This window comes from Zalophus californianus, chromosome 1 (assembly GCF_009762305.2).
Source record: "Zalophus californianus isolate mZalCal1 chromosome 1, mZalCal1.pri.v2, whole genome shotgun sequence".
Classification (NCBI taxonomy): domain Eukaryota; kingdom Metazoa; phylum Chordata; class Mammalia; order Carnivora; family Otariidae; genus Zalophus; species Zalophus californianus.
The window spans coordinates 207,588,300-207,615,330 of record NC_045595.1 but is presented as its reverse complement, the minus strand read 5'-3'; the positions used below and the strand labels follow the sequence as shown (position 1 = coordinate 207,615,330).

Below are 27,031 nucleotides of genomic sequence, written 5' to 3'. Positions count from 1 at the left end.
TTTTTCTTTGGAGAGCTATTAATATAGTGAGTTGTATTAATAGTTTTTCTCAGTAATTGAGCTATCCATTCATTCGGGACTAAATCCCATGGGATACGGTGTGATATTCCTTTAAGTTGTTCCTGGATTGTATTTGTTAATATTTTATATAGGACCTTTGGATTGATAGTTATAAGTGAGAAAAATCTAGCTTTCTGTGGGAATGAGTATGTGTATAGATTTTGTCTTTTGGTGTCATTATTTTATTTGCTTTATTTTTTTAAAAGAAGCTCTTTTTCTGTGTTTTGGAGTAGTTTAATATTGGAATTTTCTGTTCTTTCTACATTTGGGGATGATCTCAGAAACTCTCTGGGCCTGGTGCTTTGAGCGGGGGCTTATTTATAACTTTCGCTACTTTTTCTGCAGTGACCAATTTGCTTAGGTTTCATGTCTCCTTTATAGTTAGTTTGGGTTAATTATATTTTCCTAGAAGAATAACTCACTTTTTTTTTTAAGATTTTATTTATTTATTTTGACAGAGAGAGAGAGAGAGAGACAGCGAGAGAGGGAACACAAGCAGGGGGAGTGGGAGAGGGAGAAGCAGGCTTCCCGTGGAGCAGGGAGCCCAATGTGGGGCTCAATCCCAGGACCCTGGGATCGTGACCTGAGCCGAAGGCAGACGCTTAACATCTGAGCCACCCAGGCGCCCCAGAATAACTCACTTTATCAACTTTTCTGATTGACTCACATGCAGTTGAACAATGCATTCTCTTACTGTTCTTTTAATTACTTCTGTATCTCTGCTATTTCTTATTTTGGAAATTTGTGTTTGCTTTCCTCTTTTTTTTTTTCTTGATAAGTTGAATAATTTGCTTTGCTATTTTTTTTTCCAAAAAAAAAAAAAAAAAGAACTGTTGAACTTATTTACAGGCCAGTTCGGTCACTTTTTGTGCATGAACTATGGACACGAAAAAGAGCACAGCCCCCCAGGGGGTGGGGTTCCACGTGTGCCATTAGTCATACCTTATTGGCGCGTCCTGTAGGTCCTTTATACCTTTTCTTCTTCTCATCCTTTTATCTGTCATGAGCTAACAGGGCAAATTAACATCTCCCACACCGATGTGTTTTCCTCAGTTTCTGCTGGTGTCCCCTGTAGTTTCTGCATGCGAGCGTCAATGCCACGTTATTCGATCGCAGGGAGTCGTGCCGTGGGTCTTCGCCGCGAGCCACACTGCTGGCAGTTGCACAGTGCCCTTCTTTGTCTCGTCCCGTCCTTCCCGCCCTGAACTCAGTCTTGTCGGATGTGCAGATTACAGCCTGTGATTGATTTCTTCGCTCTTGCTTCAGAGTCCTTTGCTTAGCCTTTCTTCTTCTTGTAGGTGCTTCTCTGTCATACAACAGAAAATTCGGTTTTACTTTGAGATAGAATCTGAATGTCTGTTTTTAATAGACATTAATTTAGCCCATTTATTAATCTGACGTGTTTGGCATGAGTTCTGTCACTGCTGCTTTGGTGTCACTTGAGGGGATGGTTTTTTAAGTAGCTTTTAAAACTTCTTCCTCTCTCCAGCCTTCTTTTCTTTGCTTTCTGTTGTTTATATGATTTTCTAATACTTTGGAGTTTTATTTGTTATAATTGTTACCCTTACAACTTTTTGTTGTGCCCTACATCTGCTGTGTTTTAGACGTTATTTATTAACCCCCTCTCGTGAGCAGTGATGAAATTATTGTATTTCTCCTTCTTTCCTTCCTCCTCTCTTCTTTCTACCAACTGGTCTTAGTTACTTAAAAATATCACCTTCACTGGTGTTTACCTTTGTGAAGTTTATTTGTACTCTGTGATTCGATTTGCTTAGGGCAGCACTGTCTAGTAGACCTCTCCGTGGTGATGTGTGTGTCCTGTTCATCTGCCCTGTCCGCTGTGACAGCCACTGGCCATAAAGTGGTTTTTAAGCACTTGAATATGTGGCTGGTATGACTGAGGGGCTGAACTTAAACTTTATTTAATATTAAACAATATAAATTTGAGTTTAAATAGCCACATATGGCTAGTGGCTGCCCTCCTGGGGAGCATGGGTTGTCTTTTTTTTTTTTTTAAGTTTATTTATTTATTTAAGTTATCTCTACACCCAGCACGAGGCTCGAATTCATGACCCCAGAATCGAGAAACACACGCTCCTCTGACTGAGCCAGCCAGGCGCCCTGGAGAGCATGGTTTTCATGGAGTATTTGTAAGCCCCAGCTGTGAGAGTCAGGGCAAGCATGGACATTGTGCTACCTCCCACGTTCTTGCTCCATTCCTCTCCCGGCTAGTGTTAACCTAAGTCACCTCTACACTGTTGGGCCTTGTATTTTGCATTCTGTTCTGCTGCCATCATCATCATGTTTCTCCTCGTCTTATTATTAGAGTTAAATGGATTCAGTCTTCACAAGTGGTTGTTTGTTTTTTTTTTTTTGACAGTTTTTCTAGCCATTCCATGGATGCTTATAGTTCACTATGTAGTAAATTCCTCAAGGAGGATTTTCACGGGGTGCTCCTTGGGGTTTGTTTCTGCACATTTAAAACTCCTTTATAGTGGAGTGACTGTTTAGATGGGTATAAAATTCTGTGTTCGTTGAGCATTGTAATGGCCATGGCTGTACCTTCATTTTGAATTCTGTCTTGCTATGGAGAAGTCTGGTTTTTCTCCCCTCTTATGAGTGACTTGATCTTTTTGCCTGACTCCTGAAGGATTCTTTCTTTTTGAGATAGAATAATTTTACTAAAATCTGTCCTTTTCTTGACCATTCCTGATTCATTTGCCTTTTCAGTATTTTTTTTTTTTTGTAAGATTTTATTTATTTGAGAGAGAAAGAGAACGAGTTGGGGGGAGGGGCAGAGGGAGAGGGAAAAACAGACTCCCCGCTGAATAGGGACCCCCCAGTGCAGGGCTCAATCCCAGGACCTGGAGATCATGACCTGAGCTGAAGGCAGACGCTTAACCAACCGAGCCACCCGGGGGCCCGACCCTTTGAGTATTTTAAAATTATTTCAGTGAATATGTGTTCTGTTCCATTCTTTCAGTTTCCTCATTTGGGAACTTCATTATGCACATGTTGGATGTTCCTCACTGTCCCTCATATTTGTCCCTTTTTTGGTGATTCTTTTTAATACTTTATTAAATTTTTATTTACTTTGTTTGCATTTTCTCACTTCTGCCTGTATGTACTTTTTGCCTCTTTCAGTTTCACCTCCTTTCCTGTGATGTTTTTATTTTTTTCCTTCCACTTCTTTCCTGAGTTTTTCTTCTACTTTTATCTCTTTCTGTGACCTCTTCATTTCATCATCCCTGAGCCCTTACAGCTCTGTTTTCTGTCCATCTTTTATATAAGCAATTTAAAACATTCATGGTGAAATGCATGTTCACAGTTTTCATCTGCTTGATGGTACTCTTTTTTTCTGGTGAATGGTCATTTATGAATATTGAATATTGAGTAATGAATATTCAGTAAGCATTCATCAGGGTCCTGTTCTCACAATCACTCGAACCTGTGGAGTTTATATTTCAGGAGTACAGGTCATCTATAAGAGATCATTACTTATGTATATTTTAGAAGGTGACAAGTGCTCTAGAGCAGAGTTGAGGAATGGGATAAGTGAGTGTTGGGAAGTGGGCAGTTTTAAAGAGGATGGTCAGGGAAGCCCTCACTAAAATGGTGTCGTTTGCACAATGACTTGATGGAGTTGAGGGAGTGAATGTTAAAGAAAAAATGATCCATGATACTTGTTAAAGACATCAGGCAGGCTTTTTCAAGGGGAACTGTTGTGGTGGGTGTGGAGACCTCTGCAGTGGGGCCTTGCAGTAGGAGAGAGAACAGACTCAACTCTGAGTACAGCGCGGGCAAGGAGCTGAGGGACCAGGGGACGTCAGTGGGTGGAAAATTACAGAGAGGAGACATTGGGGACAAAATCTAAGAGTGGATTCTGGCTAACCAACCTAACAAGATTCTTGCTGAAGGCAGGCCAGGGTGACCGACCTCATATGGGGCACTGGGGGAGGATGAGAAACCCGAGCAAGGATGATCAGATATAGGGGCTGGCTAAAGCAATTAGCAGAATTCTTGCTACAGTTGGACCATGCAGAGACAAACATGGAAGTCCAGACGTTTAGCCCTGGTTGAAAAACAGCTCTAGGAAGGCTGAGTAGCATTTGGTCAAGGAGAGAATTTTTGTCACAAGCCACGTGGGTACCTGCAGGAGGAGCATCCAGGTGGAGGGAAGAACACGTGCAAATGCCCTGGGGCGGGAGTTTGCAGGCACCTAAAGGATTAGCAAGGGGGCCAGGGAGGGAGGAGTGAAATGAAGTGACTGAGGGGGCGGGTTAAGAGATGAGGCCAGACTGGTCAGGGGAGGGGCAGACCCCCCCTTTGTAGGCCATCGAAATGACTTTGGCCTTTCCCCTGAGTGACATGGGGAGCTGCCATAAAGTCCCTTGCAGTAGAAGAGTGACATGATCTGTCTTGTGTGGCTCCCATCATCTGCTGCTTGGATTTCTCTCCCGTCCCTCTCTCATGTTTACATCGATTATGTCTCCTTCTTGTAGGCCTTGAACTTATCCCTCGACCAGGCTGACTGAGGTTTGATGTGTGGGTGTCTTTGTCCTTCACTGCTCTTCTGCTGTGGCTGAAGCAAGGGGGCGGCGGGGTTCACAGTGGGAGGGCCTGCATGCCTCCCCCTGCTGCAGAGGCTCCTGCTTCCCGCTGCCTGCAGGGACCTCTTGCTGGGGCTGCCTCCTCGGCTCCTCGGGTCCCGAGCAGCTCCATCCAAGCCTGCAGCCGGGGCCGCTGCCCCCGACGTGTGCCCTCACCCGCCAGAAGCCGAGTGCCACGGCCACAGGGCCTTGCTTCAGCTTTCTCCTGCGGGCCCCCGCTGGCTCCTCGCCTTTTTAGCAGGCCTTTCACCTTTTCTTGGTCCTCACCTGTCTCCTTGCTTCACCAAGAATAGAGGCTGTGGGATTATTTCTTGTTCTTTTGGGTGGCTTCCAGGAGGCTGGCACGGGGATGCCGACTTGACACCACCATCTTCAAACCCGGGGTCCAAATTATGGGCGTGGTATTTCATTCTGGGGAACCCAAAAGAAAAAAGTTGTGTTGTTTGGAAGTGGCCTTTTCCACTTAGAGAAGAATGAGGTCTCTGAATGGAGTTGGGTGTCGTTTCTGCCCAGAAGGCCAGTGTGGCTGAAACTGGGGTGCGACCAGTACCTTCTCGGTGCTTGTACCAGCCTGAGCTTTGGTTTGCAGCTCAAGACAGCTGCTCTAGGCCCTTCTCCAGACCTGGCTCCTCCGGGCCAGAGAGTCGAGCTGGCCCAGTCATGAGTCCCCATCAGCGGAGCCATGCACCTGAAGCAGGGTCTGTCACCTTGAGTCTTCTCCACGCGTGCAAGTGGGGGTCCTGCATCACTCACGTCTGTATTTCTGGGCCTTTCTCAGGCCCGGGGCCCCCTTGATGCTGTGATGACAGCCATGGCCCTTCTAAAAATTAGCACCTGTGCATGTGATATTTGTGCATCGTTTCTGGGATTTGCTCCCATCCTTGAGTCTATGAGTGACCCCTGCTAATGACGTTGGGTGATGTATCAGCACCATCCGGAGCCATAGTCTTACTTTCTCCCTGTTGAGAGTTCTAGATGAAAGTTGGGAGCACGTTCTTGGTGAGGTCTTGAGTTTTCCCTTAGTTTTAGTTATTCAAGCTCATTCTGCGCTCCTTTGCCAGAATTAATCAAGCATTGTCTGGGGTGCCTACAACTAATAAGGTGTTATATGTCAATTATCTTTCCATGAAAAACAAAAGAATCGGTTCCTATTACTATGGGCCTTACCTCTTTGTTTAACTGTCTTCTGTTTCTAAAATTCTGTTTCTTAAAAATAAATAAATAATAATAAAAATTTCTGTACCTTGGCTTCTTGGGCTACACTTGGACAAATTCTGTACCCCTTTTTTGTTGGTGGGGATTGAACAGACCTGCCAAACTTACCTACAAATGTTTCATTAATTTTGTAGTTCTACTATATTTTCTTTCCTTTTTTTTAAGATTTTATTTATTTATTTGAAGGAGTGAGAGAAAGACAGCGAGCACAAGCAGGGGGTGGGGGGGGGCGGGTGGACAGAGAGAGAAGTAGCCTCCCCACTGAGCAGGGAGCCCAATGTAGGACTTGATCCCAGGACCCCAAGATCATGACCTGAGTCAAAGGCAGACGCTTCACTGAGTTCCCCAGGCGCCCCTCTACTTATTCTTTCTTAATTAAATCAAAGAATGATGAAAGAGTCCCTTGGGTCATGAAATATTTACTCTGCTTCCTTCCAAGGCACTTTACTTCCTTTTCCTCCTTATGCTATAGGGACCAGGGAAGGAAGGGTTGTCCTGATGTCACGACTATAATATGCCGATCAGTGGTCAGCCCAGATCCGTTCCCATGAGATTAACTGACAGTGTGATTAGATAGGATCAGAGTGTCCCAAGTGCTGCCATGCTGCCATGTCGTGTAAGTGATAAAGTTCATGAAATTGTTTTGGCTCATTTTATTACTTGATATTAGTCAAATCAATTTTTAAAAATATACCAGTGAATTTAAATTTTTAAACATTAGACTTCTATTTGATTTGGGTTGTACAAGTAATAGAATTAATTTTAATTAAATTTAAAAGTTAAATTATTTCAGAGGACTTTTAGTCTAAATTAAACCATGAGAGACTATGGACTCAGAAACAAACAGGGTTTTAGAGAGGAGGGGGGTGGGGGGGATGGGTTAGCCTGGTGATGGGTATTAAAGAGGGTACATATTGAATGGAGCACTGGGTGTTATATGCAAACAGTGAATCATGGAACACTACATCCAAAAAAATAAATAAATAGGGAAAAAAATTATTGGCTTATGCACTTTTTATGGGGGAGAGGAAACAAAAACAAAATACTTGCTCATTTAAGGGACACAGACTTCTTCCTGCTCCCCAAATTCTTCAGACTGTGAGAACTTGGTACAAGTTCTTTCACTGGGTGACTAGAGGAAATAAGATTTAAACACCAATAGGACAGATGGTTTTTAATGCTTTGATCTGCAGGCCCCTTTTAATTTTGCTGTATTTCTTTTTTTTTTTTTTTTTTTTTGGTTTGGTTGTCAGTAATTTGCAGCCATCATATTACCATTTGACAGCAGTTGTGCTACGTTTCTGAAGGTCATTTCACAAACATGTTGTTTGAATTTATTGTGGATTCTCTTTCCGCTCTGGAGGACGCCGTGTCGTCTCCCGAACTTCCTTTTCCACCCCAAACCCCTGTAGCAAATTGAGACCGCCGAGTTCTATGGTGACAGGAAGAGACTGCCATCCAGGAGAGAGGATAATGTCCACATTCTGTTACTCCGTAATTATCTTCAGATAGATGAATAGATGATCTGTTGTGAAATCTTTCCTAAATGATTCATGATCCAGGGAAATCTAGGCTCGAATGTCTACAGAGAGAGCCGGGCCGTGGAGAGACTGGGGAAGACTTAGCGAAAGTGGTGGGGTGCCCTCACGTGTTCTGTGGACAAGCTCCAGACCCCTCCTCAGTGAGGCTTCCTGGGCCGAGGGAGCACCGGGCCAGCAGTTGTGTTACATTATGCATATGAAAACGTGTAGTCGTTTTAGCATAATTGAGAAAGAACCCAAAGGAAAGGGTTTTATTTTATTGTATTCTTTCTGAAGAGGTCATTATACATACTTGTGTATAATGTGGCCATGAACCTGCTATTTACCTCTGGCCCTGCTCTTTATCCTTTTTGGAATCATACATTTGTTGGGATTCTCCCAGCCGGGATTGCGGACGTGTCTGGAAAGCCCTGATGGCCTGAGATCCACTGCACCCCACCCCGCCCCGCCCCGTGCTCCCCAGAGGTCTGGCCCCGCCCGCATCATCCGCCCCTTCGGGACGCTGTGCTTGCTCCATCCCAGCATCCAGGTGTCTGGTCTGCACTAAGTGCTCAGTGAATGTCTGCATCTTTGAACAAATTGCTTATTAAGGAGACCTGCTTTTGCTAATAAACAAGGTGAATGCAAAGACGTGTTAATTTGACTGGTGGCTGTCTCTGCTCCCCTAGGAAGTGCTCTCGGGCGTGGTGGTCATATCTGGTAAGGATTCAGTCCAGCACCAGGGAGTGTCTTTGACAGTGGAAGGAAGTGTGAACCTCCAGCTCAGTGCCAAGAGTGTGGGTGTGTTCGAGGCATTCTATAATTCCGTTAAGGTAAGAACGCTGACGTTGCACATTTTTAGTTCATTATCCCGATGTGTGTGGTGGTTTTTACTTGTTTTCTGGCTTTATTGTTGTTACCTGTCGATACTTTGCAAGGCATAGCAGTGGTCCTACTTTTTAATACTTGCTAATCAAACCGCCAAAAGATTCAGGTATTTTGACTCTGAATATATCCTGCTATTGCAAGTCTGCCTGTTTTTATTCCTGTAAGATAGGATTAGGAGAACTATAAGTAGACTGAATTCAGCCTTTAAAGACACCAGCGCTCTTCTGAGGAGTGCCTGGCTTCTGGCACTGACCTTCCTAAAACAAAACTGTTATTTGGACTGTGTACGCGGCAGCTCTTGGAGTTGGTACTCAGGTAAGACGCAGATAGAGCAGTGGCCATTCTTTTCCTTTTTGTCATTTTGGGTAGAGGTGTGTGTTCCAGAATATAAACTCTTTTTCTGTACTTAGAGTTTCCTTTTCCGGAAGGACATATTAACTCTGAGTTTTGAGGGGGAAGCAGGTCAGAGGGAAGAAAGGGTCTCATTAACCGCATTCAGATTCAGGGCCTTCCCGTGCTCTTCCCCAATCTCCGTGTTTTCTTCCGGAAGCACTCAGAGACTCACTTCACAAGTGGTAGATTTTCTGAGTGATGATAAACCAAGGCTTCAAATACATGAACTAGTTAAGGAGTGATAGCTACCTTTGGGCAGGGTCCCAGTGTAACAACGGAGGCACCCAGGGCTGAGGACAGACCTGCTCCTCCCCATGCGGCGGGCGGTGGGGAGGCTCCCAGGAGGCTGGGGTCTGAGGCGGGCACAGGCTGGTGAGGAGCCCCCGGGTTCAGGTGGCAGCCCTCCTGGCCCAGTGCCTTGACTGTGGCACGTCTGCTGCTTTATTCTGAAGGTAGGAGTGCCTGGCAGGAGGGTTGTTAGGACAGCGAACAGAGCTTTTTGGGGAAAGGAGAGGAAATACGGCTTCGGATGTGCACCAAACATCTAAGCATCCGGTCCTGTGAATGAGCCATAATTGCGCCAGTGACTGGAGCCAGCTGGCTGCTCGTCTGCAGACCCAGCACTGTGCTGGCCAGGACACGGGGAGGGTAGCCTCCAAGGGCTCGGGGCTCGTGTCTTTCAGGAGATCGTTAATAGACACGCTAATTGGAAAATGCATCCAGAAGCCCGTGTTGATGGATGGAGTTGCTTTTTCTTTACAGCCTATCCAGATTATCAACAGTACCATTGAAATGGTGAAGCCAGGGAAATTTCCCAGTGGCAAAACGGAAATTCCTTTTGAGTTTCCCCTGCACGTGAAGGGCAACAAAGTTCTGTACGAGACTTATCACGGTGTGTTCGTCAACATTCAGGTGAGTTTCCTAATCCCATGCAGTTCATTTCCTGCCTGTCTTTTCCTTTGCAAAACGGCTCCGTCTTTCTTTCACTGAAAGTAAATAGGGGACCCAAGAATTTAATACTGTAATTATGCCAGGACCCCCCATGTATATTCTATTTTGATTTCTCATTTTGCTTTGCAGAACACATTTAAGGGGTGGCCATTATTTTTGATAGGAACCCCAGAGGACCCCTGCTATGCCTTCTTTTAAAAAATCCCGTTGTTTCTTTTGGGCCCTGTTCCAGCCACACTGACACCGTGAGGGGTGCTGTTAGTGTTTGGTGCGCATCTGTGCCCTCACTCCTCTCTGGCACCCACGCTGATTGTCTGTTTTATATGCATAAATATCTCTTTGTTAGATATCCGAAGGCTACTACTCTAACATAGGCTAGTATTCTTTATTGAACAAACCCTGTAAATGAGGGGAAGTGAATTTATGACTTCCTGTCTACCTCTGCTGGCCCAGGACGCCTTTAGCCACTATTGTCTCCAGCACAGTTTGGAGTCATGATTCAGAGGGAGCGGGCGGGAGAGAGCCTTTCCTTTATTCAGTGGAAAGAAAGGTACTTTTGTGATACCAGCTTTGCAGGACTCCCCTTGCCGCGTGAGACAAAACCATTTTGTCTTGCGTATGTGCAACAGGGTGGAAAGTTAGGAAGTTTCCTGATTTATTAACTTGTAGCTGATAATTTGGTCTCGGCAAGAGACCCTTCCTCTGCCTAAAACGCACCACTTATTTATTTATTTTTAAAGATTTTATTTATTTATTTGACAGAGAGAGACACAGCGAGAGAGGGAACACAAGCAGGGGGAGTGGGGGAGGGAGAAGCAGGCTTCCCGTGGAGCAGGGAGCCCGATGCGGGGCTCGATCCCAGGACCCTGGGATCATGACCTGAGCCGAAGGCAGACGCTCAGCCGACTGAGCCACCCAGGCACCCCTAAAATGCACCACTTTAAAAATACAGATCCTCAAAACACTTGTGAGAGTTTCAACTCAAAGTTTGCGTGCGAGTTCTACGAAGTGCTGGAAACATGGGGTGAGCAGAAGCACGGGTCGTGTGACACCCTGCACCGCAGTCATTGTCTTTCCACCCAGAAAAACTGCATCTAGTCCTTCATTATTGGTGCACCAGTTTCAGGCAATGTGTGCACTAGAGGCTTTGGACAGCACCCAGAAGGTGACAGGAATGACCAGCTTCCTAGGTTGGGAGTACTTTCACCGCAGAAGGCAGTACCTGCAAAATGCCTTCTTAGCAAGCCTGACAGTATCTCAGACGTCTCATTCAAACGTCATATTTATTCTCTCCCCAGAATCTGCATCGCCTTGCTTTCCTGACACAGTAGCTCTTTAATACTGTTTATTCAATAACGTGAGCATTCGTCCATGAGAAACCGAAGAGACTAGCATTCAGGTTTCACTGGTCATGCTTGTGCCTTCCTCCAGTGTTCGTCGTTCTTGTTAAGATACTAATTTGTTTCAAATCAAATTGGAGGGGCTCCTGGCTAGCTCAGTTGGTCAAGCACACGACTCTTGATCTCGGGGTTGTGAGTTTGAGCCCCACGTTGGGTGTAGAGATTACTTTAAAAAATAAAGTCTTTAAAAAAAATGAAATTGGAAATCTCACTCTTTTCCCAATATTGCCAAGAAGGGCATGCAGATGTGCAGTTGACCCTTGAACAACATGGGTTTGAACTGTGTGGATCCCCTTTACCTGGATCTCTTAGAGTGCAAATGTATGTTCTTTTCCTTATGGTTTTTTCTCTAGCTTACTTTATTGGAAGAATACGGTATACGATACATATAACATACAAAATATCTGATGTTACCTACCGGTCAGGCTTCTGGTCAACAATAGGCTCTCAGTAGTTATGTTTTTGGGAAGTCACAAGTTATACATGGATTTTTGACTGCAGGGATCGGCGCCCCCCACCCCACATTGTTCAAGAGTCAACTGTACATAAAAAACTGTACTTGTGTCCTGCATGACTGTGTGTAAATTGGAAACTCTTTAAAATGCAATTGGAGGGTTAGCAGGTGGTGAATTCTTCAGTACGGTGTATGGATCACCCAGACCCAACCTTTACTTTGGTCATCAGATTTTACCCCTTGAGGGTTAACTTCGGAATGCTACAACTTGAATTCTCTACCTCCCCAAATATCTCACAGATTTCTAAAAATGAAGAGATTTCTTCTCATCCTAACCTCCAATTTAGAAGAGCTTATCACCTAGATTGAACATTTATTAGAATTTTGCCCTTTTTGTTTCATCTTTGTTGATCTTTCCTGAGTCATTTCGAAGTTCCAGAATCATGACACTTGTTGAGCTACTTCACTGTCCATCTACCAAAAATAGAGACGCTCTCCTACAGGAACACAGCTGGTGTTTTCACACCTATCAAAATTAGCAAAAATTCTCAAATACCATCTCATTTCCAATTCATATTCAAATTTGTTGTTGCTCCTTTTGAGAAAACGTACTTCTTCTTTTTAGAAGATTTTATTTTTAAGTAATCTCTACACCCAATGTGGGGCTCGAACTCACAACCCTGAGACCAAGAGTCGCCTGCTCCACCCACTGAGCCAGCCGGGTGCCCCTTGAAAATATACTTCTCCAGAGAAACTAGGATGGTGGGTTGTTTTTTGTTTTTCTTTATCTGTTTTTCATTCATTGATTCGTTCAGTTTCTAGAGGGGTCTTTTGCTAGCCTCCTTGTTTTATAGCAGAGCAGATGGTGACGGCCTGGGGTCCCACAGGACGTTGCCCTCCATCGCACCCTCGCTTGCCGTGCTTACCCTGAAGACTCACGGGTACATTACTAGGGACAAAGTGGTGTTAAACCTGGTAACATCCTCTTTCTCCAATTATGTGGGCGCCAAGGCATTTTACATTGGTAATTTGAATTGTGTTGTAGTAACATAATGTAAACATAGTAAAAACCATGAGACAGAATAAAGGGTTTAAGGTGTAGCAAGTAGTATGTTTCCAGCTTGCAGGGTCTGGATTTCCGTGTCTCTCCTTAGACGGAGGCTTGGTGCCGTTTGGTCCTGTTCTTCCCAGGCGTGTTGTGTTTGTTTCTCACCTCTGTGGTTAGATCATGCGTACCAGAAGCTATCCGCTTTCCCCCAGTTGCCCTTTGTGCAGATACCTTTTCTTTTAAAAGTTACGTAAATCGTAGGCAAATTTTATTATGTTTGTTCTGCTCTTGTGGCCACAGGAGCAAGGTTTTATACTATAACCCAACATTATAGCAGTACCAACATGTCTGCAAAATTGTAATTCCGAATTAATTTATCCAGATGCTAGTCATTCTGTCTGAGAGTTCAGCAGATCCTTTCTAGGAGTCTGCTTCGTGTCTGTTGACATGCATCCTCCTTCTTTCTGTTGGCCTTGTGTTTACTGACGCTCATAAGGTCCAGTCCTGCACCTCCTCCTGGCACCCTGCTCAGTCTGACCTTCCTGACCCCCTCGGACCTCTCCTAGCACCTGGACCCTCCTTAGCAGTTGGGCAAGATCATGAGAAAGTAAAAAGATGTAGAGCTTTGCAGCAGGCAGATCTGGGCTTGAGTCACAGCATTGCGTAAGAATTCAGAGGCTGGGTTTTGGCAACCAGCAGGTGTAAATTCAAATCCCACCTCTGTGACCCTGAGCAGCCTTCATGACCTCTCCTCCTAGGAGATTAATGAGGTCTTGGCATGAAGAGCTTCGTTCGCACAGTGCCTGGCACATAGAATGCTCCCAGTACGTATTTGCCGAATGGCTGAATAAATGAGTTATTGGTGACTGTCCTTGTAATTCACTCAAATGGTACATGTGAAAGAATTAATGTCATTCACAGAACAGAACATCAGTGTGTTCCCCTCCTCTCCACCTTTCTCCCCACCCTCACTTAGCAGCTGCCCTGGATTACTGATTATTTCTTTCGTACTCAAAAACATTTCGTGACCAGAAGTTGATGCCTGTTGTTCTCATTCCTTTGCAAGTTGTAGAAATCCAGCTCAAACTGACTTAGCCTAAAAACAGATATCACAGATCACCAAGCTGGCAGCTCCAGGGAAGCCGGGTGTGGATCCAGCTCGGCCTTCTGCACAGACCTCGTTCTCAGGCAGGCTCTTCCCTGGCTGGGGCCAAGCTAAGCCGCTGCCTGGCAGGCTCACCATCTCCTGGTCGGCACACCCGGCAGAAAGAATCCTTCCCAACAGTCCCAGGAGCAGCCCCGCCTGGGAGGGCTCGGGGGAGGTCAGCCCCGCTAAACCCCTGAGACTAAAAATGAGGAAGGGGAAGTTGCCACTGGGACAAGGATCCAAGAGACCAGGCAAGCCTGAACAAAATGTTGCCCATGCTAGACAGCGTGTGGGCTGTACAGGAGAAAGGCGAAACACATACGTGCACACACATACACACAGATGTACTACAGGTATACGCACATGCGGGCGCACGCATACACGCAGATGTACCACGGGCATACGCACATGCGGGCACACGCATACACGCAGATGTACCACGGGCATACGCACATGCGGGCACACGCATACACGCAGATGTACCACGGGCATACGCACATGCGGGCGCACGCATACACGCAGATGTACCACGGGCATACGCACATGCGGGCGCACACACCTCTACGGATCTGATGGCACCAGGCCTCGCTGAGCTCATTGGGTTGGGGAGACCAGACAAACCTCAGAAGAGAGCGTGTGTGTATATATATATATACATGAAAAGGTCCTTGCAGGCAAGGGATGTTTCTTTTAAAAAAGTGTTTTAATCTCCCGGTGGCACCTTAAATGTCTAGTAACTTCTTATATAATGTATATAGGTTGTTCATAATAATGTAGCATCTTGAGTCAACCATGCATTTAGATACAGTCTCAGGTACATGAATCTTTATTTTTTTTAAGATTTTATTTATTTATTTGACAGAGAGAGACACAGCAAGAGAGGGAACACAAGCAGGTGGAGTGGGAGAGGAGAAGCAGGCTTCCTGCTGAGCAGGGAGCCCGATGTAGGGCCTGATCCCAGGACCCTGGGATCATGCCCTGAGCCGAAGGCAGACGCTTAACGACTGAGCCACCCAGGCGCCCCATACACGAATCGTTTTTAACAGTATTCTAAAGTTTTATCTGGATGATTAAAACAACAGCTAACTTTATTCAATATGGGTTATGTGACTTTTTTTTGAAAGATTAGCATTAAGACTATGATCACGCTGTAGAATTTTGTTACCAATCAGCGTGTCCGCCCACAGACAGGGGTGTGAGGGAGCAGCCCCGGGTCAGACGCTTAGCTCAGGGGCCAGCTCTGCAGAGGGGCTGGCTCTCCCTGTCGGGGGAGGTACACCGGCGGTGGCTCGTTCAGAAAACTAGCTCGGGGACGGCAGAGAGACCAAACACAGCTAGGTTAAAAGCTAATGTGATGCTACTTGCCTTACCTTGCTCCGTGGAATGCTAGATGCTATCCTGAGGCTCCTGGTCCTTCCTGTGTGCTTTTGAATCCTTGCTACAAAATAGCTGCTGCTTTACTAAGAGCAGCTTGCTGTCTGCCAGACTCTCACTTGGCTTGTGCTGCGAGCGGGTCTGAACATCCCCATTTTACAGAGCAGGAGGCCGAAGCCCAGACGAGTCGTCTCATCTGTCAGGGCTCCCACACCAAGATCGCTGGAGTTGAGCTAGCTTTCGCTTCTGAGTGCATGTTTTTTCTGTTCTGCCCACCCCCCTGCTCTCTCCCTGTGCTACAGCTAAGACCCTGTGCCTCTGTACCAGTGGGTCCAACTGTGGGATGGCTGTGGGACTAGGCTGAGGAATCATCTTAAAGTGTTCTTGGTTTTGGTCTTTTTATAGAAACGCCTTCATTTTGAGCATTGGCTCCCCCTATTATGTATATTAATTTCAAATAACACTGTAATTGGACCGAGTTTCCCTAAAGTACGTTGACTTACGTGTCTCTTTGAATATAATTCCATGATGCAAGCAAATCACCTAACGTGACACCTCTCTGACTCCTCCCTGCAGTATACGCTGCGCTGTGATATGAGGCGGTCTCTGTTGGCCAAGGACTTGACAAAGACCTGCGAATTCATCGTTCACTCTGCCGTAAGCTATATTGGGGGGCTCTGTGTTTAATCATAGGAATCTCCTATAGGGTCTGGTATTTTACCCCATTTCTAAGCTAGTACGTTAGCCTGGTGCTGTCGTTCCTGCTGGTGAAAGAGACTCCTGCACGGGAGATGAGGGATCTTGTTTCTCCCGGCGGGGTCAGAGCACCAGCATTGGCGTGTGCCTCGTCCCGCTGGGCCCAGAATCCCATGGGGCAATGCCGTGGCCCAGACGCCGCTGCATCTGAGGGGCTCGTGCCTCAGCCGAGGAGTGCCAGGCTGGGAGCCCACCTCTGCTAGAGCAATCAGTGAGCAAGTCAGCTTCAGAGTCACACATCCTTCCTCAAGGTTGCTCTGGCAAACACAACCCAGAGCAATGGCCTGGCCCAGATAAAGAAGGGTTAGACCTTACAGTCTTGGTCTGCCCAGCAAGGACACGCGGGGGCACCCAGGGCCAGGGTGGGTTGCCTCTCCCAACACCTTCTGCTCATATTTTGCAGTGACAGAATGTTCTTAAAAATTTCCTTTCATGTGTCAGCTTAGGGAACTGGGTCCCCTTCCCCATGGCTGTAGGCAACTGTGGGTGAATTCAAGGCAGAGTCCCCTGCAGCCCATCTGCTCTACTCCTTGGTCATCGTGCAGAACTTAGCAGTGACAGGCAGTGCCTGCTTCAGGTGTGACACGTGGTGACAGATGTCCACTGCACTGGAGTCCCCTGTTTTATCTCCCCGGGCTCTCCAGGGCTGGTATCGGAGCAGCTGCTGGGCCTTGTCCTCCCCTCCCTGGGCTGTGTGCGCACACCTCTGGTTCGGGGCTGGTCCTGCCCCCTTTCTCGGAGCCAATGGCAGCCTAGCTCCCTCCTTGAAGAGCCACCTAGCCTCAGAATGTGGTCCATCTGCCTTTGATTTAATTCTGAGCAGTTTGGGGACAGAAGAGAGCCAAACTGGGGTTCCTGGAGATGCCCGGGTGAACGGAACCTGGACGTATGTATGGATCCCATGGGGCTGCAGGCCGTGTCAAGGTGCCACCCAGACTGGACAGACACAAGGGCCACTAGCTTTCCTTCGCTCATGTACCCGGTGCAGCCTGTAGCTTTGTTGGCATTGAGCGGGACTCATCACCCTGGGGGCCCTGCACGGGTCCCACAGTCTTTGCCACGGGCCTTATTAGTAAGTGGGGGCTTCTCCAGAGCTCCGTGGTGAGGCAGCTTGGTGTTTGTGGAACATCTGCAATTGCATTTCTTTTCACTGTTATGAAATGTCCACAGGTGTCTTTTAGTAATGGTTCAGTAAAAACGGAAGACTTACGTCGCCTGTGTATAAGATTGGCAAAATCACTGATGTCCTTTATTTGCATCATTTTTGACTTTTTGGGACTTCCAACATTTATAGTTTTCCTCTTACTAATAATAATTACTCTGTTTGTTTCTTTTAGTGTTGAAATAGTTATCTTTTTTTGGAAGTGATGTGATTTAGACATTTTCCTTTTTTCTATCAAGGGTCTTCAAACTGAAGCAAAAAAAAAATTTTTTTTTTCATGTGGATTATTCCGTAGAAGAGACATACACCTTTTTATGTCTTCAGCAAAAAAAAGCCTCCAACTTTGTGAAGGAGAATGAGCCCAAGTTCAGCTCCCTGCCCACAGCTGGGCTCCAGGCCAGGATGCCCCTTGGCCCCGGACCCAGGGCCCACAGCGCACTCATGACTGCAGAGCCCCGCCGCCCGGGCCAGCTTAGGGTGCGCAGCAGGGACAGAGGTCTCGGGGCCTCCTCCCTGCTCCCCAGCAGCTTACCAACACACAGCCTCCAAGAAGTCTGTTCTTCTTTGTGAATGATTTCATGAGAAGGCCAAACCATGTGTCAGCTCTAGTTGACAAGTTAAATCCTTTAAATGCTGTGAGGAAGAATATGTTCCCTGAAGAGTGTGTTCCCGAACCTGTTAATAAGAAGAATATTGTAGAATACGCTTTCAGGAAATGAGTAAACTTGGCAGATCAGCCAGTGCCCTTCCTCCACCGCGGCCCCCCCAGCCTGTGGATCCTGGCGCCTGAGTGCGCCTCGCCAGGCAGGCCCTGATGACGCTTGGCCGCCCGGGTGGCTTCTGTGGTTATGTGATGTGGGATGACCATCATTCATAATTATGGTAACATTTATAGTTTAGATGAGCGAGCCTTCCCGGTGGACAGCTTCCCAGTGGCTAACAGCACAGTCGGAGCCTGGCCCCCTGGGTTTGAATCTCGGCTCTGCCACTGGAGAAAGCCATGTGGGCTCGCCGTGCTTCACTGTCCATGTCTGTGAAGTGGGACCAGTGACAGGAACAGCACCCCATAGCATCATCGTGCTGGTTTGGTGTCAGCTCTTGTTCTAAGAGGGGTTTAAGATAAATACCTTCCAAGAATGCTACTGTCAGTTCTTAGGTCTAACTTTTAATTTCTGGACCCAAAGGGGCCCCGAGAGATTAAGCAAGGGGTCCCCTCATTTTACAGATGAGGAAACTGAGTTGCAGGGGGTGTTTTAAATTTGACAAAGAACCCAACATAGATTTTTGGCAGAACTATGCTTTTAGACCCCACACGACCTGCCTCTGAGTACCAAGTCCTTCCCGGTTCATTATGCTGCCCTTCGTTTCTCTAGGAGGGGAAAGGGGAGTGTGGCCTGTGGAACTCTTGGCTTCAAGCAGCTGATTTGGGTTTTGCCTCCTGTTTTAGCCTCAGAAGGGGAAGTTGACCCCGAGTCCTGTGGACTTCACCATTACACCTGAAACCCTACAGAACGTCAAAGAGGTACGGTGCTCCTCAGCCCTGCGTGCCTCACCACTGCATCCCGCAGACACACTGTTGCCCAGTTCTTTATTCGAACATCAAGTCGCTGCAAGACGAAATTTCAGATTATCGTCTCTACCCAAAATAATCTGGATTTCAGTTTTGATTTCTTTTTAAACTCAGTAAGTACTGAGAAGAAGAATGCTTCTGAAAAGCTGCTCAAGGAGGCTGTCTGCTCACTGTGCTTTCCCCTCCCTTCTCCCTGGTCTATACCGCGTAGGGCTCAGAGCCCCTCTTCCCTGAGCCCCGGCCACTCCCGCCACCCGTCCTGGGAGCTGCACCCTTTTACTTCGTAGTTGGCCGCCTGCTGTCTTCACATCGAGGCCGAGGCCCATGGCGGTTCTCCTTGCTCTCCGGACCCTGTTGATCAGCAAGTCGGGGAGGTTTCCCACTCCCTGGGGAGGCACAGCTGAGGCAGGGGTGCAGCCTGGGGGGGCCTCTCCAAAAGTCCATTTACTGGAGGGGACGAGTCCCCCGCGGACCGGTCAGCTTGTTCTCTCACAGGGATTTAAACGTGACAGGAAGCATACCGGGAGCGTGGGTGGTCATAGGCATTGCAGCCCCGTGGCCGGGACCTCGCTGCCCTGCTTCCTCTCCGGCCTCGGCTGTTAGCACCCCATTGGCCCTCGTGCTCTTAAGTGGGTTTGTGTTTCTTCCTTCCATGAATCTCAATAACACAAAACTCAGTGACAGAACTGGAGTGAGGAAGAGGAGCGGCTCAAGTATGTCTTATAAAGAGCTCCTGGCTGGAGCTTGCACTTTGTTTTGTTCCTTGTATCTTGTCTCTGCGTTACTTTATTGTTTTCCTTTTTCTTTCTTCCTGTCCTCACTCTGAGGTCGTGAGGGTTTTTTTTCTGTTATCCTGCTGGCTTGCTCCTTTTTCCTCTCCCATCCTTTTTCTGTTTTCCTAATAGTCACCCCCAAACGTTCAAACGTAGAGACACTCGTGAGTTTAAGTAACAACACCAAGAACAAGAACCTTCTGCCAGAAGGTTTGTAACATTTTTGCATTTTCCTTCCTTCATCCCCTCTCGTTTGTTGAAATGGTCTGAAGTCTAAGTTCCAGTTTATCTGTTTTATTTTTCCCAGTATTAAGCCTCTCTTGGCTTAGAAACTATTTCTAATCGTTGCCCGAAGTATCACAGTCATGATTTGGCCACCCCTGAATTACTGGAAGTTTCACCGTGGTCATTGCTCACCTCTGCTTCCTCTCACCTTCTTTTCTTTCTTCAGTTTTATTTTTTGTGCTGCTGGAGTACATCCTAGAGTCATTCTTTCTGAACAGGTGAGGAGTGAACTTAACATCCTTGAGTGTCTAACAGACCCCTGACTTTGCTCTCACACTGAACCCTAGTTTGTCTAGGTAGATGGAAGCGTCTGGCTTCAATTTCATTTGCCCTTAGAACTTGGGAGAAGAGCTCCCTGGTTTTCTGGTACCTCGTGATACTGATGATCTGATCCCCAAATTTGTGTGAGCTCATCTGTTTCTCCTCCCTCTCCCTCCCCCCCAGTCCGGAAAATTCCAGCATCTCCCTATCCTTAGCGTTCTGGAATGTCAAAGCCCTTGCCAGACTTGGGTGTTTAATTAGTCAGTGCGCCTGCCGTCTTTCCTTCAGCTCAGTGAACTACTCTCAGGGTTTCTTAGATGTGTCACCGGAGAATCTTGGCGTGGTCTTTCAGCTCACTCGTTTGCTCTTTGGTTGGTATGCCGCCCAACTGTCGACATGTTCACTTTGGCAATAGCATGATTCATCTCCAAACACAGTTTCTTTTTCAAGATAGCCCTTCTTTTACTGCAGATGCACAGCCCTTCATCTCTGTTTCCTAGGGCTGGTTATTCTGTTCGTGGAGTGTGTACCTCTTTCTTGCTCTGATTTCCTCAACTGTTCATTGATTCTTGGTTGTCAGCTTATATTTATAGAGGAGGATCAAATAGGTATGGCCTTGCTGACTAGACTCTCTGTCCTTCGCCCAAATGATAGTCTGTCCTTCTGGTTGTAAATGCACACTCTGACAGAGGAGCTTTGCTGCTGGGGAAGAGGCCTTCGACCCCGTGTGCTTTCTTTCAGGGTGTTCGGGTAGCTCGTTGTCCTGCATTGTGGCTGTAAATGGCTGTAAATGCTTGCCGTGCCTCGCCCAGCCTGCTTTGGGAGTGTCCGGGGGTGGGGGGGGAGTCCCCTTGAGGGAAGCTGTGGTGGCAGCCGGGGCACCTGCTGACCCCAGAGGCCACTCACAGCCCCCCAACTGCCCCTTTCCCAGGTGGGCGCTGCCTCTGATCTCAGAGCTGCCCTGGGCCCTGCTGGGGATGCTCGTGTGCCCCCGACCTCAGGACGTGGTCCCCTGAGCTCTTGGGAGCCTCCCTGTACACTTTCATGCACAGAAACACTTCGCTGGGGTTGTCTCCGTGTGGCATCCCACATAGGCTTTCTCGGTGTAGTTTATTTTTATTTGTATATGTTAACATCACACCCCTGGGAGGAAAGGGTAAAATGAAGGTTCAGTCAGGATCTTAGGCCGGATGTGGAGAGCTTTTCTTTTTCATCAGTTGCCTAAAAGAATTTTAATGTAGATTGCTACTGCTTTTTATTTTTCTAAACAAATAGCTTCTTTAGTTTTAATTGTTGTTAGAACTTTGTCTTGCATCAAGGCTTTTCTTGAGCTCTCTGCCTCTGGGCCACGAGGTACAGAGCTCCCTCCTGTCCAGTTCCATCGCCCACGACGGGTGAACACCAGCCAGGGCAACCACTGGCCCTCAAGGTGTGGCTGGTCGGAGCCGAGCTGGGCCATAGATGTAAGGTGCTGACTGGATTTCAAAGAGGAAGAGAATATAAATGTAATTTTTTAATATTGATTACATGTGGAAGTGATATTTAGGATATATTGGTTGATTTTAGCTGTTTCCTTTTACTTTTTAAAATATAGCTACTAGAAAATTTTAAATTACTTCCGTGGCTCACATTTGTGGCTGCATTTTGTTTCTGAGACAGTGGTGCTCTAAACTCTAACCTAGCTTTAGCACCTAGGACCAGCAGGGTGACGTGTTCTAGGACAGTTGCTTCCCACAAGAACGTCATCATCTACCCATGACGGGGTTCCTAGGTCTACAGAGGAAAGGTCTCAGTCAAGCGTTGGTGAAAATTGTTCTCTTTAAATGTCCTTGAAATAAAAGAAGTGACTTAGCTTTTCAAAATTGCATAATTGGGAGCATTTTTCAATTGATTCTCTTTTTAAAAAATGTTTTGGGGCTGGTGTGTGACCGATTCCCTGTAAACACTCCTGGCAACTTCCTCAGGAGTTTTCATGTCGTATCGCTTGGTAAGAAGGAGCGTTCCAGGTCAGATCGAGGCAACCAGGAGGACCCTGTGGGAGCTGGCCGTTCAATCCAGCCAGAGTCGGCGCCAGGGATCCGCAGACAGTTGTTGAATAATTCAGTCTGTTCATGAACTTGACAGGAGATACAAGTACCATTGTCCCTTTTTCCCATTTTGTAAAATAGGGTCCCAGGGGATTTTATAAAAATCGCCCAACTTTGTTTTCAGTTTTTATTTGTACCAAGTGACTGAATCTGGAGTGATTTCCCTCGACACTTTCCATTCCCGATGTCTTGTTTTTGTTTTGTTCTAGAGAGCCTTGCTCCCCAAATTTCTCATCAGAGGACATCTCAACTCCACCAACTGCATCATCACACAGCCGCTGACAGGGGAGCTGGTGGTTGAGAGCTCGGAGGCCGCCATCAAGAGCATAGAGCTGCAGCTGGTCCGCGTGGAGACCTGTGGTAAGGGCCCACTGAGGTCGGCGTCTCACACGCCGCAGTGGAAGCAAAAGTAAGAGCGCACCCCTCAATTCCAAGAAACGTCTGTCTGGGAAGGTGAGATGTGGACGGGAGGGAACTCCAGACCCTGTAGAACCAGTAGCAAAGTGGTCACCGAGGGCCTCTTGATCAGGCTGTTCGGACGTTCCCTGTTCTCTGAGCACACGGTGCTTTCTGCCTTCTGCAGGGTGTGCAGAAGGCTATGCCCGAGACGCCACAGAGATTCAGAATATTCAGATCGCTGATGGAGATGTGTGTCGGAGCCTCTCCATCCCCATCTACATGGTGTTCCCCCGGCTGTTCACCTGCCCTACGCTGGAAACCACCAACTTCAAAGTGGGTAAGCATACCAGCTCCCCATGCCCGTGGGCCCGCCGGATTCTCCCATGATAGTGGGGCCCACAGAAGGGCCCCCGAGCACCCCCGAGGCAGACACACTGGTCTGCTCTCGGCTGGCTCAGCGCAGAGCACTGGGTCCTCCGGTTGCTCAAGAAAAGCTCCCCGAGAAGCTGCTGTACCCGTCCTGAGGCAGCACCACCCTGTCGGTGCGGACTAGGGCAGGGACAGTGACACCGCCAGGAGCAAGCCTGCAGGCAGCGTGAGGAGGTCAGGGAGGCTCCTCGGATAGGCTGGCATCTGAGCGGAGACTCAAGTGTGACAATCCCGTGTGAGCGCTGATCATCGCGAAGGCTTCCGTTCCACCAGCTCAGGATGTCTTGGTCATTTTCCATGATTAGTTATTTGTGGAGACCCTAGAGTGCTTTTATCGGCAATGTTGTGTCAGAGCAAGCACATAATGGGGTCAGGACATGCACATCAGGAGCAAAGAGGGGCATAGAGTCAGCTCTGCCAAATACCGACAAGGACGGCGACGTCTGCTGGAAGGCCGCACGGGGGCAGATCTGGCCCAAGCTAAGCTGCCATGACTGTTCTCAAAAAAGATGTGCATGATTATTATCGAACAGGTAGTCTACGCCCACAGTACAGGGAACGAGGCGCCAGGGGGCTAGAGCGCAGGGTGATGCCCTCGGCTGCCCAGGCACCCCCAGACCAGCCTGCCTCCCGCCCTCCCGAAGGCACTCGCACGGCGACCAGCACAGTGTTCTCAAGGCGGTATTTTACTTCAGAGTCCTTTGATTTCAAGTTAGAAGGGGGAGCTTATCTGTTGATTTCTCCCTTGGTTTTTCTACATAAACTTCAAGAGGACTAAACTTTTTTTTCCTGCTACGCTCTACTTTAAGCACCTAGATTTCTGCCTGCTCTTTCTATCAGATTTAGAAAGTGTCCACGTAACGTTGCTTGCAGTGCCTGTAATCAGTAATGCTCCTTATGCCTGATCCTTAGTTTCGTCCGGTTTGAGGCTCGCCACACAGGAGTGCCCGCGGCAGGGGGTGGGCACGATCCCAGAGCGCCGCGGCCTCCCGTGGGCCCAGAGTTGCTGTCCGCGTGGCCAGCCAAGGTTAGGCTCTGAGTCTCAGGTGGGGAGGTGGGAGCGAGCCCCAGGTGCCGAGTTACGAGCAGAATCCGCATGTGCCCCCTTCATCTCTGCCGGTGCCCACACCTTTGGTGCGCAGTCAGGCCCGAGGCCGGCCTCCAGCCCGAACCCGCCCAGAGTTTAGGGTGCCCCGGGGGAATGTTTGCTCTGCCATAAGGAAAGCCAGCACCAGCTCCCTAATGTGGGCCTTGCATGCCTGCTGGGCGTCCAGTCACACCACGCTCCCTCCAGGGGAGGACAGCAAGGTACGTGGGGGAATGGTGGCAGAGAATGGGGACCAGAATCCCAGAGGGCCATTCTAGTGTCATCACGATTATCAAAGTGAGCAAAGTAGGCCAGTGCTGCGGGCGCACGGCCTCTGTCATGGCCAGTGTTTGGAGGAGGCAGCCAGCCACACGCTGGGACATTGTCCTCAGGACTCCGGCCACTGGGGTCTGCGATGCGGTGACGCCGAAGCCCCTTCCACAGGGCTGAGCTGCTTCGGTGCTAGGCCTTCTCCCTTTGGCACGAAGCTCCCTGCTCGTGCACACCCCTTTCCTCTTGTCAACAAGAGATGATGTGTAAACAGGTGTCTCGGGTAAATGAATCACTACCCAAACAACAGCAATTAAACTGCACGCTGTTTCTGGACACTGTTTCTCATTTGGGGTGGGAGACGTGTACCCGGACGGCTGGGCCCGTCAGGGGTCGGCTCTTCTGTTAAGAACTGTCACAAGTGGAAAAATAAAGCAAGAGAGTCTGAAAGAACCGAAAGGATTTTAGAAGATTCTAGTAAAGACAGAGGACAAGGGAGGTGTGGTTGGGAAGCAGACCCCTTACTGTCCCAAAGCCAGGAGACACGTTTCCTTACAGAAAGCATGCCAGAGGCGGTCAGAGGCCAGTGTCGCTGTCCTCGCTGGTCCTCTCCTGGAAGCTTGGGGTGATATACCTGGGACGCAGATGCGGACACCCCACGGCACCCAGCGCCGCCTGCCCCCCAGCCTTTCGGAGCCTGTTCCGCCTGTGGTGCCGTTGGCGTGGGGTGTCTGTCGCTGGGGCAGGTGAGCATAACGCCCGTTCTTTCTCCTCTCAGAATTTGAGGTTAACATTGTTGTGCTGCTTCACGCGGATCACCTCATCACGGAGAACTTTCCACTGAAGCTCTGCAGGATGTAGCCGGGGAGCAGGGAGTGTGGACAGCGAGAGAGGCCAAGCGGACGTGCCACAGGGTAGCCGGCGCTCACGGGAGTTCAAGCCAGCAGCATAGGCTTATTTTCGAGATGATTCTGTATCAGAAATGAATCTGACCCCTCAGATTACAATCACTGTTGTTCCCCATTTCCTCGAGGCTTCTGCTTCCAGTGGGCACCTCTGATCAGACCCTGTCTCTAAACTTCATCAGGACTTCGTAACTGTTGTTGGCAAGATCGTTTCGCAGAAAGCAAAATTTCCTCAGACTCCTGGCTTAACTGGCCTTTTACAGAGCAGTAAAATGTAGCAGCAGTGAAGCTTGGCTGGGAAGGGAGGTCCTGGGGACAAAGGAAACCCGCCCCACCTGGCCAGCAAGGGTAGCTAAGCCTCTGGCAGCAAAGCAGCTTCGCGGGACGGTGGCAAGCCGACCGGTTGCTTATGATGTTTGTAGACAACCATCCAAGGAGGGTTGCACAGCGGCATCCGCTGGAACCGTCCAGCATTTTTTCCACTCTGCTCTGTAGTTCTTTTATCGCAGTTTTCACGATGACTTCAGAACGTTGAGCGTTCCTGGCTGTCGCAGGAGGAAACAGCGGCTGTCCGCACCTGCCGTTGTTGGGTGGGTTCCGAATGGCAGGAGACGGGTGCCCAGGGCCAGAGCTGAAGACCCCGGGCAGATGCCCTGGACCTGTGAACTTGGCCTGCCCCCGGGGTGAAGCCGTTGTGGCTCGTAGTGTATGGAGAGCCTGTAGCAACGCATTTCTGCCATCTGATCCTGTTGGTCCACAATGAATGAGGCCTCAGAAATAAGCTGTGTGCTTTGCACGCCGTCCGGCCTTCCCCGACAGTCCCTCCACCTGGGCTGGCCTGAGCAAGGCGGCCCGGCCGATGCCCCCCCCCGCCCCCATGCCCGGCTGTGCTGCCATCGTCCTGGGACCGTGTCTGAAGACACGTGACCCTGAGGGCAAACAGACCTGACTCAGGTGCTGCTTTATCCCAGGGCTTCACCAGTGAAACCGATACAGCGTATTCACGGAGTCGTTTCTGATTTGGCTCCCAGAGAATACATTTCTGGTTTATAAATCTCTTTTTATGCTCACATGACATTAACAAGTATCTGTCTTTGATAATGTGTTCAGAGGATCAGAAAACAAAGAGGCCATACTTTCTGGGACATTTCAAAGGTAGAAATCATTTTTAATGAAAAAAAAGGCTAAATGAGAATTTTGAGCAAAGGTTTGGGATGAATATTGCTATATCACTTCTTTAGTAAACTGCTTTTATGGATATAAATAAGACAAGTGTTCTTCTTAGGGAACAGCTATTAACTGAAGACCAGCCTGTGCCCTGGCTACTTTCATTTTCATCTCATTCGATCCTGAGTGGCCTAGACAAGGGCCTCGGGCTGGCCATGTCCTTCCCCTGCTTGGCCAGCACCTCCCACTGGGGCTTAAGGAGAACAGACATGTTTGGCTTTTGGGGCGGGGGCGGGGGGCGTCCACTGTTGGAGCCTCGGGGTTGTCAGATTCTCCCATTAGAGCAGCGGCACGGGAGGGGAGGGGAAGGAAGGAGTCTGAACTGCGAATCCGTAACAGTATCTTGTTCGGGAAATAAATGCCCTGTAGGCAGCCACACATCCCGGCTGTCCGAGCTCCCGCAGCAGTGGGGCCTGGCTCCCATTCTCGGCCACGTTGCAAGTTCCAGAGTAAAGGCAAGGGGTACATCAGAAGTCAGATGTAGAAAAGCTGAAGCGTTTGTGCCGGAATTCGCCCAGTTGGTGTCCCAAGCCTGCCGGCTCTGGTAGCTGCTGGGAGATGGAGCCCTGGTGTCCCTTCTGCCTCCATCATCGGCGTCTCTTAAGTCCCAAGGCCGAGTCTGAATTGTCCTCTTAAAACTTTGGGGGATAGGATTACCTCCGCCCACTGGCAGGGATTTGGGCTGCAGCAGATCGCTACAGTCTGGGATCCCACGGTCCCCTTCAGATTCCCCCTTCTTCTGAAATAAGGCTGTGCTTCC

At 48.4% G+C, this 27,031-nt stretch overlaps 1 protein-coding gene across 1 annotated transcript in view; it reads left to right on the top strand.

Annotated features, from left to right (window-relative positions):
* Positions 1 to 26,355, top strand: part of VPS26C (VPS26 endosomal protein sorting factor C) — a 45,433-nt gene extending 19,078 nt beyond the window's left edge. The window contains exons 2-8 of the mRNA XM_027587751.1: positions 8,095 to 8,238; positions 9,449 to 9,598; positions 15,637 to 15,717; positions 18,426 to 18,500; positions 22,164 to 22,314; positions 22,538 to 22,690; positions 24,918 to 26,355. Of these exons, the coding sequence (XP_027443552.1) occupies positions 8,095 to 8,238; positions 9,449 to 9,598; positions 15,637 to 15,717; positions 18,426 to 18,500; positions 22,164 to 22,314; positions 22,538 to 22,690; positions 24,918 to 25,000 (837 nt within the window). The 3' untranslated portion in view covers positions 25,001 to 26,355. The remainder of the gene's footprint in view (positions 1 to 8,094; positions 8,239 to 9,448; positions 9,599 to 15,636; positions 15,718 to 18,425; positions 18,501 to 22,163; positions 22,315 to 22,537; positions 22,691 to 24,917) is intronic.
* The last annotated feature ends 676 nt before the right edge of the window (positions 26,356 to 27,031 follow it).